The sequence below is a fragment of the Neovison vison genome, chromosome 10, assembly GCF_020171115.1.
Source record: "Neovison vison isolate M4711 chromosome 10, ASM_NN_V1, whole genome shotgun sequence".
Taxonomy (NCBI): Eukaryota; Metazoa; Chordata; class Mammalia; order Carnivora; family Mustelidae; genus Neogale; species Neogale vison.
Window position 1 is genome coordinate 47,245,579 of NC_058100.1, and position 13,928 is coordinate 47,259,506.

The following is a 13,928-nucleotide window of genomic DNA, read 5'->3' on the forward strand; positions in this document are numbered from 1 at the left end:
GGCTCCCAGTGGGGAGTCTGCTTATCCCTCTCCCTCCCTCACTGCCCCTCCCCCTGCACACATGCATACACTCCCTCTTTCTCTAAAATAAACAGATGAGTGAAATCTTAAAGAGTTAAGTGATCTTCATTCATTTCTTCATATTATCACATTCATATTATTCATTAAAAATAATCAAGATAGCTAAAATTTATTGAGTGCTTGTTACATGTGTGTCAGGTATTGTCTAAGTGCTTTATATATATTAACTGATTTAATCCTCAAAACAATGCTGACACAGGTACTACGATAATCTCCATTTTATACACACGGAAACTGAGACACAAAATAAACCTGACAAACGTCATATAGCTAGAAAGTGACAGTCCAAAGATTTGAACCTATGTAGTCTAGCTCATCACAATTACACTGCTTCTCTTTTTCTTTTTAAAGATTATTTATAATGGAGAGCAAGAGCAAGAGCAAGAGAGAGAGAGAGAGAGAGCGTGCGCGAGCAAGCACACAAGCGGGAGGGGCAGGGAGAGGGAGAGAGAGAATCTCAAGCAGACTCTTCACCAAGCACGGAGCCTGACGTGGGGCTCGATCTCATGACTCTGAGATCTCAACCTGAGCTGAAACCAAGAGTCAGACACTCAACCAACTGTGCCACCCGGACGCCCCTAAAATACACTGCTCCTACTTATTCATTCATTTAATCATTCATTAGTTTGTCAAATATTTATTGGGCATATGGAATATGCCCAAAACTCTAACTGAAACATTTTTGACATGGAAGATCTCAGGAAGCTACTAGAGGAAATGCTCCATCAAAACCGGGAAACAAAAAAGAAAGCTACTGGAAGAGACACTCATCTAAACAAGGAAGCAAACAATAAAAGACTTGGGACCCAGGAAACAGAAGACTCCAGGAGAGAAGGGAAGGGTATTCCTAAGACAGTGGTAAAGCGTAATCCCAGGATGGCATCTATACAGCCGGCCTAGAGAGCACCCAGCTGAGAACAGAGAAAAAGGAAGAACTCCAGAAGGGGTATCGCTAAAACGGTATGGGATTGATTACCTGATGTGCGTGACTGCACAGAGAAGACCTCCGTTGGGCAACTTGAGGAAAGATTGAATGATAGAAACATAGGAGATATAAAAACAAAACCAAAAAAAGCAATGATTAGCCTTTAGAAAAACAGAATGCTGTACTATGGCATGTAGATTATACTATTCATAATTATATAATTATTTATTTCCTTCCCACCTGTGCATTGCTTCCATCATCAGAAAAGGTGTCCTACCACCCAGTTTGGCTTTGTCGCTTGTTTTGGCCAAAGGAATGTGAGTAGATATGACACATGCCACATCTATGCAAAAGCTTTAAATGTATCTGTGGGGTCTGATTCTGTCTGTCCTTAGTTCTGCCCCAGTGTCTATCCACATCTCAGAATGAGAATGAGAACATACATGAAACTGAAATGAACTGAGCCCAAACAACGCTAGCTAACACAGCAGACAGAGCCTGATACAAAACCCTCCTGAAATGTGAGCAAGAAAAGATGTAGTTATCAGCCACTGAAATGCAGCTCACCACAAAAGCTGACTAGTACACACAGTACACCTAAGCTCAGCAATGTGCATAATTTACACAGAAACAATAATATAACTACTTTATACCTACATTATAATTACTTATAAAATAATAATATTTTAACACTGATTCTGTAGAGATTCAATCAGAAAATGAAACTAAATGTTGTGATATAACTCTTGGGGGGGGTGAGAAGAGGAGAGGAATACAAGTAAAAGAGCTAAATCCTAATATAGCAGAAAAGAAAATCAATGATGGTTAAAGTTGGAAAATCAAGAGATACATGCATGCTATTTAGAAATATGCATGTAAATTGCAAAAGAAACAATGAAAAAAATGAAAGTTTTTGCCTCAAAGGAGCTAGAATCAATGTGAGAAGGATTCAGGTAAGGGAATACTTTTTTGTTAGAGGATTTATAGTACTGATTTTTGTTGAACTACCTACATGTATTAATTTTATAAAAATCTTAACTCCCAAGTACAAAACCAAAAAATAACAAAATCAAGCAAAGCAGTTACACCTGATTTACTGGGGGGGGGGGGAAAGTAATCCCGAAAGGCAAAAAACACACCCTAGTTGGATCAAAAGACCTGGTTTTATTATTCCCCAACCTGGCTTTTACTTTTATCTAGCTACATCTTTCTTAGCTGTTTGTTTCATTACTTAGGGGAGAACAAACATACTACTGGTCCCTCTATACTATAGAATTATAGTCTTTCCCGATATTGACAACATATTACAGGAAAGACACTGCCTAACAATTAGATAATATTAAAGGCTAACCTGTATAAAGAGCTGTCAATATGTACACTGATTTATCTACTCCACACTTTATCTATGATCACTGCATGTCTTCTTCCTAATAATTGTTACCTTGCAGTCATTTTGATCATCTTTCATTACATTATTAAAGAATGAGGGGGCGCCTGGGTGGCTCAGTGGGTTAAAGCCTCTGCCTTTGGCTCAGGTCATGATCCCAGGGTCCTGGGATCGAGCCCCACATCAGGCTCTCTGCTCAGCAGGGAGCCTGCTTCCCTTCCTCTCTCTCTGCCTGCCTCTCTGCCCACTTGTGATCTCTGTCAAATAAATAAATAAAATCTTAAAAAAAAAAAAAGAATGAGTAAAACTCAGTTAGCAAATTTTGCTCCCTATTTAACAACTATAATCCAGGACAGTTTAAACTCAATATATGAACAGTTTTATTCACAAAACAAGTAAATTAAAAAGCAATAATTTTACAAAATAATTTAGTACAGAATCCCTTTACATAGCAGGCCCACATTTAAATGAATGGATTTACCAGGCTGCTTGGGTAGCTTAGTTGGGCCGACTCGATTTCAGCTCAGGTCATGATTCAGGGTTGTGAGATCAAGTCCCACATCAGGATCTGAGCTGGGTGTGGAGCCTGCTTCAGAGTGTCTCCCTCTGCCCCTCCCTTCCCCATCCCATCTGTCTCTCTTCCTCTCTTCAAAAAAAAAAAAAAAAAGAAAGAAAGAAAGAAAGAAAAAAGAGAATGGATTTATCAAAATTCTGACACACTGTTTTCTAGAAATATATTTACTGAGAAAGGACAATATATCTATTTGAAGTGTAATGACAGAAGACACCAAAACTATTTATAAATATTTTAAAATTACCTATAGATTTCTCTTAATAGGTTAACAGTCTCTCCCTGCACTGTGAAGAAACAGAAGTTACTGGACCGCAGCAAGTTTCAGCTAATAACTTACACAGTATCAATAGATGGATGGATACATACACAGAAACTATCTTAACTGGGAAACACCATTTCATATAAATATTCTGATACAATCTTAATCATACTATACTTTTAAGTCGTAGTTCATAGGCCATTTCGAAAAGAAGCACTGGGGTAGAACAACAAAGCATAAGAAAATAATTAAGGCATGTTTTCCATACCTCTTCATCTTTCATATTCACATCCACATTTTTCGATTTGATGACTTTGGTTACATGGTCAATGTTGTTTTCCCTGCAGTAATCAAATATGTTTTTGTCTTCTTCCCTAATTAGAGTAAAAATAAAAAGTGTCTCACTAGGTAATACATTAAAGTCACACATTTTTAACACAACTTGTTTACTGCTGACAAACATCAATGGAATCTGCTCTCATAAAGAATTTTATATGAATAATAATGGATTTTCCCTAAGACATAATATATCCATTCTCTAAAGTCTAAAGTTCTTAGCAACTATAATAGGGAAAAGCTTCATCTACTTTAACAAGTTACACCAGTATAATGATATAACACCTTAAGTAGATTTTCTCGGCCCTCTTTCTCTCTGCAGGTCCTTCTACATGCTGACAAGCACACATTTCCTGACTCAGAGTTTTCAATAGTAGCACTGCAGTAATGAGGTTATTTGCTATTGTCTTTACAGAGGTCTCAAAAGCTTACTACCTGTCTTACAGGATAACGTAACAAGTTGGTTGCTACCCAGGTTTAAAGTGTGCGCACGTGCGTGTGTGTGTATACACACAAATATATAAACACATACACATATATACTAATGTAATTTTCTTAAAGACAGAAAGCAATTTTCTTAAGGGAAAGACAGAGCATCACAAAATTCAGAAATCTTTCATGAAGTATTAGAAACAAAGACTAGGAACAAAAACTGGGATGCATATTATACCCAGCACTATTCTAAGTAAATTGGTGGACTAAATTCATTCACTCTTATCCAACAACTTCACAAAGAAAAAGGTAAAAAGAGATCACATGACCTGCCAAATGGCATCACATTTATTACAGGCAGAACAAGAGCTAGAATTCACTCAGATCAACTGATTCTGTATATAGTACATTTTTTTTTAATATCAAGCTACATCTCGACTAGTCAGCGGGTCTATTCTAAAATCTATGATTAAGTTATTAAAAATATTATTAAGTTCTTAACATGAGGTCTATGAGTTCTCAAACATAGTTCACAGAACTGTATAAATGTGTATGCATTTTTCTCAGTGTGTTGTGTGTATGTGGGGGTATGGGAGCTTCAATAAAGAGTCTCAAGAAAATCACTAATTCGCAAAAGGATAAGTAATTTGGAATATTATCAATGAAACTGTTCTATATGTGGACATTTTCTGGATAGGCATGTAAGAATGAAATCTGAGTTCCAAAAACTATACTAGTATGTTTTATAACCTGTGGGGCCATAGGTTCCATCCACCAAAAATGAAAGCAACTGGCCTTAGGAGTCCTTCTATCTTAAAAACCAATTTAAATACTTTATACCCTATAAAAAGCTATTTTCACTCAGAGGTAATTAACTTAAAACACCCTACTCTGGCATTAACCATCTAAGCCTTCCGTATGCATGTGATGTATTTAATTGAGCACCTACTACATGCAAGACACTGTGCAAGACTGTTGATGACATAAGGATAAACAAGAAACTTTATGTTCAATACATGTAGAGTACAGCTGGGATGAGAAAATCTATATACGACTAACATAAGGTAAGGATGATGTTTTAAAAGGCCTGTAAGAGTACAGAGTTCAGCTGGAGAAAATGAGGTAGACTTCCAGGAAGAAACAGGTTTAAAAGGAATATGAAAAGGAATATAAAAAGGTCCATTTTGGGGCGCCTGGGTGGCTCAGTGGGTTAAGCCGCTGCCTTCGGCTCAGGTCATGATCTCAGGGTCCTGGGATCGAGTCCCGCATCGGGCTCTCTGCTCAGCAGGGAGCCTGCTTCCTCCTCTCTCTCTCTGCCTGCCTCTCTGCCTACTTGTGATCTGTCTCTGTCAAATAAATAAATAAAATCTTTAAAAAAAAAAAAAAAAAAGGTCCATTTTGCAGAGGAGAAAAATGCTCTTCCAGATCATTACTCTGAAAGAAAACAGATCAGTCTGAGGCCAAGATCCCGGAATGGAGAACTAGGACTTTTAAAATTAAGGCTGTATGTAATACCACTTTAGCTATACTTAGCTCTCACAGAAAACACTGTTTCTATGAAAGCGTATTAAAAATTCTGAGTTGGGAATAATAGGGACCCACTATTTTCATCGAATCCAGGAGGAAAAGCCCCTCTAATTCAAGAGGCAGCAACTCTAACTACGAGAGAAAGGACTGTATAATTTTGAATCATAACCAAAAATGCACTACTCCTCGGCTGTTTCGAACTTGAAAACAATGGAGAGCTGGTTGTGGGGCAAAGGAAGGACGGTAAAGAGGACCCCTAGGATGCAGGTTACCCATACCCCGTAATGCATAAGGGTTATTCACAGATGGAGAGGACCGTTCTCAATCTCTGAGGTCTTTCTTCCTGAACCCCAATGTGTATGTATACTTAGGCCTTCATCACCAGTAAAAGAGGAAATACAGTACAAAATGATTTAAACTTTTATTTACTATATTTTATACTTTGAATGTTTATTATGCATCACTTACATAAATTACTTTTGTTGGGGCGTGTTTTGGAGGGCAGAGGTGTGTTTTTCATCTGAACACCAGTTCGACATCTGCTGTTTATCACCACAAAATCCGTCAGGCACATAGAGGACTTACAAAATGCTTATAGGTACAATATACAATGTAAATTAAATATCACAAAGAAATTGAGTAAAATCACCACAAATGTGCCACAAAGCTTAGTGATAAAGCAAAGAAGAAAATTGGGCTTAGTTAGTTGGGCTTAGTCAGTTGCGAAGCGTTATCTGAAGACGGACAGTATTACTGGCCGGCAACCAAGCTGTCTTTATACAATGCCACCACCTAGTGTCCAAAATGGAGAAACATCTGGAGCAACATCTTTCTACATCTCTTTTCTTGCTTCCAACAAGAGTATGCACAGTTCACAGATAGAATTCTTTTCCCGGCTGCACTTCCCTGTTAATACAGCATTCTGCAGGCAATCTTTCCCTCTATAATCATACTTGCCTTAAATAAAACATGTGCAAATGAATTCAACCATTACCAAACAGAGTAGAGCCTAAACAAATTAAGTGCTCTTTCATATCTTCTCACTTTATTTTCCTTTCTCTTACAAGTCTCAGCCATTATCTTTTTCCCTCTCTTTGCTGAGTTTGAGTGATAAAATTACCATATCAAGTCCCTACGGATAAGCAAGAGTTATGGCCAAGATACTACCTTTAAAGATATTCCACTTTATCCCTAGCGAAAGACAGAAAGTGTCTCTCTCTCCCCTCCAAATTTTCTGAAATTTACAGAAAATACAATTGTATATCCAAAGGGGGGGTGGGGAATGAATGGTCTTCTTTGAAATTCCTTTGAAATATGAGGGCACAGCCCTATGGAAGAGAAGAGCAGAAGAGAAGGGAGGAGTTTAAGTATGGTTATCATTCACCAATCACAGGAAGAACAGATATTTGCATACTCCTAAAAATGTTATCTGTACCACTTTCAACAAAGATTGCATTTTCCTATCAAAAGAGTATTTCCAACAGGTTTCCTAGTAAGCCACCCAGAGTCCATTAGTTACTATTTCACCTCCCTTCTAGAATTAAAAAAAAGCACTTATGGTACTAGCTCAGATATGCAACTATTCAAGAGATACATTCAATAAATATTTCAATATATATATATTTATTAAACTCTCAGGAAAAAAATAGTAAGCCAGTAAATAGACAATGAAAAATTCTTTATTGAATGAAGGAAAACACAAAGTAGAGTAAGCTAATATCTACACAAATACAAGCACATGTCATTAATTCCTCATGGGGGTACACAAACACCTTTAAAGGAATATGCAGGTATGAAAAACTTAAGCTAGAAAAAAAATTACAATTTTAAGTGAATCAATTTTCAGCTCAACCTGCAAATAAATGCATTTTCCTCTTAACTGATCTACTTGAAGAGACTCCTGTGGTAATTATCTCACCACCGTTGTCCTTTTCAAATTTCCTTCTGTTCTGATCACTCCACTCCTAGGTTGCATCAGAAAGGCATATGCCTCTCTCCTTACTATGCTATATTTCTAGGAAATATATAGAAAAAAAAAAGGACTTTGCTAAGACTTAGCAAATGACTATTAATTAAACCTTACTCTTTTGCTTAGAAACACTCCATTTAACTAATATACTGGGAACGGTTTGGGGGGGGGAATCAATCCTACATTGACTACCCCAAGATATAAAACCTTCCCTGGTACCAAATAAAGGGACAATTCTTGTGAAAAACTGGTGTTAGGAAACATTCTAGAACTAACGTTAGAGGACGGGAGAGCTGAAATGAAACAAAAAACAGACTTGATGCTGTACTGTCTCAATTTAATGAAAAATAATATTCATCTGCTAAATAAACTATTTTTAAAAGCTTCATTCATCTCATGAAGATACATTTTCAATTAAATTTTACTTATGTTTAATAATTATTTGACAATACTTATGATGTATATCGATTAGCTGATTAGAAACAATTACAATGATAACTCATGGGAAAATACATAATGCATAAAGTTTTGGGTTATAGAAAATTGAATTTTAAAAAGTCCAACTTAACATACATATTTTTGTTAGAGAATTATGATCGTTATGATAAGATTACACAAAAATGTATTACTTTAAAATTGTGGGGGAGAGGTAGAAGAAAAAGAGAAAAAGAAATGATGAAAATTTTCTGTTAAAGACCTTGTTCATGTGTTTTTTTAAAGGCTTTATTTACTTAGAGAGTGAGTGAGTCTGAGTGGGGGAGGGTCAGAGGGAGAGAGAAATTCAAGCGGACTTTGCGCTGGGCATGGAGCCCAACAAGGATTCAATCTCATGACCCCGAGATCACAACCTGAGCAGAAACCAAGAGTCAGATGTTTAACTGACCACACCATCCAGACACCCCTTGTTCATGTATTTTTAAACCAAGATCAGAATTTTATTTTAGTTAAACCTTTTGAGACAACTGAAGATTCACATGCAACTATAAGAAATATTACAGAGAGAGACCTTGGGTACCATTTTCCCAGTTTCTTTCAGTGGTAGTATATTCAAGTATTTTTTTTGAAGATTTAATTAATTTATTTATTTGAGAGAGAGAGAGAGATCACCCAGGCACCCTAAAAAATGGACTGTCATTTACAATACTTAGATTCATCTAGGGGCACCTGGATGGCTCAGTGGGTTAAAGCCTCTGCCTTCAGCTCAGGTCATGATCTCAGGGTCCTGGGATCGGGCCCCACATCGGGCTCTCTGCTTGGCAGGGAGCCTGCTTCCCCTTCTGTAAAATACCAGAAATTATGGTCTTTGCAATATACTTAAGCTTTTAAACAAGAATTTTAGATGTTACTGTAAGATTATAATGGAGAACATAGTCTTCGAAAATTCTCTGAGGGACCACAATAGCAAAATGTTGCTTTGAGTGTCAAACTAGCCCCAAATTCTATAAAGTAGAGGCCCAAAATAAGGAGTGGGCTAATCAACTAAGGATGATTAAATAAAAGCACAACAGAAGAGCTGACACTATGGGCTAACTTTGAAGAATGAACTGACCACCCAGGTGGGTTATGAAGGAATAGAAAGAAGCATATTCCCAAGAATAGAAAGAAAAGGAAAAGCATCAACAAAAAGAAGTGCTCAAGGGATCTGGCTACAGTAGGGTGCTGGGAGATAAACTGGAGAGATACACTAACCTCAGCATATCTAAAACAAACAAAAACCCCTGAAAAGGCCACTATCCACAAGTAGGAGGTATGATTAGCAATGAACCATAGTAGGGGGAAAACTCGTGAGGCCAATTATGAACTCTGACCAAAAGAAACAATTAATTTAAAAAAAAAAAAAGAAACAATTAATTTGAGGCACAAAAAAAGAAAAAGAAAAAAAGCATTCTGGGGTTATCTCTCTACTGGGAGACAGTTTGTCCAAGAGGCCTCAAATAGGACCTTAGCTAAAGCAACTCTCAGGAAATGGTTCACCACCTCTCTATTTACATATTCACAAATAATCATCTATTAATCTGTCTGTCTGGGTTCCTCAATACTCAGAGAGTATGCAGGGTACCTAAGTACTTGTCTCACTATTAAGATACAGCCTTTGGTATTTTAGTTTACATCCCAGTTTCAAATGAGCTTTATTATTGCTACTCTCTCCCTGGAGTATGTATCTCTTTCTAGATCTCTGAGATTGAAGAGTGAACATCATAAATTCACAGAAAAGACACTGTGAAGCTCCTTAGGAGCTAGTCTTTCTGAAATGAAAGCCTGTTCGCTGTCTTACAAAATTCAGGAGTACTACTGCTGAATACTACTTCTTTGCAGGAATTTAAGTTCCTAATTTATTTGACAAATGTATGGTCAGAAGTTGTTAATCTTGCGGGGGCACCTGGGTGGAGCTGTCAGTTATACATTCAACTCTTGGTTTCGGCTCAGGTTGTGAGATCGAGCCCCATGTTGGGCTCTACACTCAGTGTGGAGTCTGCTTAAGATTCTTTCCCTTGGGGCGCCTGGGTGGCTCAGTGGGTTAAAGCCTCTGCCTTCGGCTCGGGTCATGATCTCAGGGTCCTGGGATCGAGCCCCGCATCCGGCCTCTCAGCCTACTTATGATCTCTGTCTGTCAAATAAAATCTTAAAAAAAAAAAAAAGATTCTTTCCCTCTTCCTCTCTCCCCCAAGCTTGCTCTCTCCCTCTCTAAAATAATAAATAAATCTTAAAAAAAAAAAAAAGTTGTCAATCTGAAAGGTAAAGACTTGCTATTCTGTCCAAATATAATGTCGAAAAATAATGTTGTCATCTCACTGATCTTGTTTTGACTAGATTACAAACATTCTATCATGGTATAACAAATACAAAGCCCAAAATCTAATGCTGATTCATTTTTATACTGTCTTTATGTATATTTTGTATGTAAATTATCTTTATATATATATATCTATATATAACCTTTAAGACTAAACTATCAATACTTTAGGAGCTAAGATAAAAAGTCTACACAGAAATTAAGATACACTCTGTATTTTTAAAAAAGCATGTTTTAATTTACAAATATAAAAAAAATTATACAAGCATATTTTATTTTTGCTTATAGTTGCTTCTCTCCTGAACAGGACGAATCTGTTCTTACCCAAAGATTTTTAGCAAACCTGGTGTAAGGCTTATCAGGGAGAAGCAAATAGGTAAAGTCAGCTCCTAACTCAAGAATTAAATAGAGTTGTCATACTCAGCACATCAAAAATCCCCACTTTTGATTAGTATCTAATTAAAATTTTGGATGTTAAATTTCACCTTGTAAAACACTGTTTTCGAGTCTCAATCTTACAAAGACCATAAATGAGAATCTATACTATGACTGCAAGGTAAAATCTTATAAACAGTACCTCTTTTCTGAGATACCTTGGTCGTATACCCTGAGGAGGCAAACAACACTGAACCGATAACTATGCTCAAGAAGCCTGGCATTCAGACCCAGGCACTTAAGAAAAGGCTTTTGTTGTTGCTTTTTGTAGAATTGTTCTTAACATAATTCCTGTAATCCTAAATGGCAAAAAGACATTTAGAAATTGTTAAGTTACCCTATTTCCTTGATTCTAAAACACAAAGTTTTTCATATTTTAATATTTCTGATGAATCCTATAATCTGTAGCACTTTACAATTAATCAGCGCATTTTTTTCTTAATGGTATTTAAATAATGGCATTCTAAAATCAGGGATGTTTTAGAGTCAATGAAGTAATAAAGTAGGTTCAAAATACACAGTCCCGGGGCACCTGGGTGGCTCGGTGGGTTAAGCCTCTGCCTTCAGCTCAGGTCATGATCTCAGGGTCCTGGGATTGAGCCCCGCATCAGGCTCTCTGCTCAGCAGGCAGCCTGCTTCCCCTTCTCTCTCTGCCTACTTGTGATCTCTGTCAAATAAATAAATAAAATCTTAAAAAAAAATACACAGTCCCAAATGGACTGGTGAATAACTGAAAGAATTTATGTATATTGAATCATAATCTTCCCACTCAGAGTGTACTATATCACAATGGGTTTCAGACAGTTACAGCACATAACCAGTGAGTTTTCCCTCTTCCTGTTATGCAATAATAGCAATGCCTTCTCCATCAAATCGTAACAATTTTCGACTGGGTTACATATATATCATACTTAACTCTAGGTCTAGAAAATTTTATTTTTTTCTTAAGATTTTACTTATTTGAGAGAGAGAGAAATGAGTAGGGAGGGGAAGAGCAAATGAAGGATACTCCCCGCTGAGCAGAGAGCTCAAAGCAGGGCTCGATCCCAGGACCCTGAGATCATGACCTGAACCAAAAGCAGACAGATGCTCAACCAATTGAGCCACCCAGGTGCCCCTAGAAAATTCTTAAAAGCCTCAAATAAAAAGTTCTATTTATTATCTTATTTATGTTGTTAATATGCTGTTGATGTATTTTTCTCATATTTTTGCAAGGAAGCAATGACAAAGGAAAGATCAGTGCCCCAAGTATTTCTTGTACATAACTTGATATTCTGGAAAAGTTAGCTAGCCATTATTTATAGACACTAGTTACTAAAAATGCATTTTCACTTCTTAAAACCTGCTTAGCTCTAACATAGTTGACTGAAAATTTCTGATACTTTAAATGCCTGTACGAAAAAAATGTATTTCAATTCTGATCAACCTCTGGAAAACCTGTGGCCAGATCAGAAAAATCTATAGAATCCCTTGGCTAACAGGCTCTATAGAGCTGAGTTACATTCTCAAACATTAAGGTAAGTCTAAAATCAATAAATTCAATTAATCCAAAAGAAGCATCATCATCAGTACACTGATAAATGAAAGACTATAGTTCGTAATTTTACCAGTAAAGCACATTTTAAAAAACACTAAATGGAAAAGGGATTTAAACATTTAAATGGGAGATATTTACTATGTTCATATAACAACAACTATCAAAATTACTTTCACTAATTGCAGAATACAAGGATTCCTCAACCATCTCAGGAGCTGTATGGTAGAGCAACAGCAGAGTACTAGTCATGTGACCTTGGGCAAGTAACCTCACCTCTCTGAGTCTCAGTGTCCTTACCTGTAAAACAGGGATATTAAAACTTCCAACTCACAGGATCATTCTGAAGATCAAGTGAAATAATACATATAACACATGTAGTATGGTAACTAGCTTATAATTAAAGGTCAGTAAATGTTAGTTGGTATTATTACCTTAAGATTTCAACATATGTTGTATGTCGGGTCATTTCTCATATACCCTTACATAACACTATCAATCAATTCAACTAACAACTACTAATTAGACCTTTAAGGAAATGAAAATAAGCCAGTGTGGATGGAACAGCATCAATAAGGACAGAGGGGAAAATGGCCTTAGATAAGATGGATAAGATGATGAGGGACCCTGTAAGACATGTTAAGGAATTTTAGATTTTACCCTAAGTGCTATGAGAAACCATTAAAGGGCTTTAAGCAGGAAAGTAATACGATGATGTGAGTTATAAATCCAGGAGGAGACTGTAAAGGAAGAAGGAATCCATTCTGTAGTGTCCTGACCAAGAGATGATGATTGTCCAAGAGTATTGACAGTTTTGCCAAAGGCACCATAGTGATGATGATGAAAACTAGATAAATCTGGATTATTGTGGAACATGAAGAAACAGAATTTCTGATATATTAAGGAAAGAGGGAGAGAGAGAGAGTAGACTATGTGACATAGGAGACCCAGGAATGACATACTTTACATAAAATACTGGTAAAATACTTACCTAATACATATATAATATCTTATTATGGGCAAAATTTATAAATAAAACCATGTAATTAATGTTGTAATGCCTTTTTCACATAGAATTCCAACTTCGACTAACACCAAGCATTTATTACCATACACAGTGCAATTAGCAAAGTTTTCATAAATTGAAAGACAATGAAATGAGCTGAAATTTCTTGCTCTCAGTATTAAGCGAATAGCTGATAACAAATGAAAATTAAGATGACTTACAATTCTAACATCTTTTCTACACTTTTAAAATATCTTCCTTTAAATATGTCTGTAAAGCATTTCAACAAACTTTTTTTATATTATGTATATTATGTATATGTATAATATACATACCTTTTATTATAATGGATAGAGTATATCCGTAACTTTGTATATCTTATATGTGCGCGCGCGCGCACACACACACACACGTACACACTAAAAACTTGGTAAAGGAGTCTAAGTGTCTAGCATTTCACAGATACAATGTAACTCTAAGATTAGAGGGGCAGACGGAAAAGAGACAAAGTGAAGAAAAGGAAGAGAGGGAAGAAAATGAAAGAAGAAAAGGTGGGAGCAGGCGATGATGATGGTTTTTGTTGAGGAATGACCCCCTGTTCAGAAAGGGCTGTTGATCTACAAACAGGTGGATCCACCTATATGCCTGGTTGGCATCATGACGCTGAGC

The 13,928-nt window shown here is 36.6% G+C and overlaps 1 protein-coding gene across 4 annotated transcripts in view; it reads right to left on the reverse strand.

The window, feature by feature from the left end:
- ACBD6 (acyl-CoA binding domain containing 6) overlaps window positions 1–13,928 on the reverse strand; it is a 214,023-nt gene that overhangs the window by 125,062 nt on the left and 75,033 nt on the right. For all 4 annotated transcript variants that reach the window (XM_044267222.1, XM_044267223.1, XM_044267220.1 and 1 more), the window contains exon 5: window positions 3,495–3,600. In XM_044267222.1, the coding sequence (XP_044123157.1) occupies window positions 3,495–3,600 (106 nt within the window). The remainder of the gene's footprint in view (window positions 1–3,494; window positions 3,601–13,928) is intronic.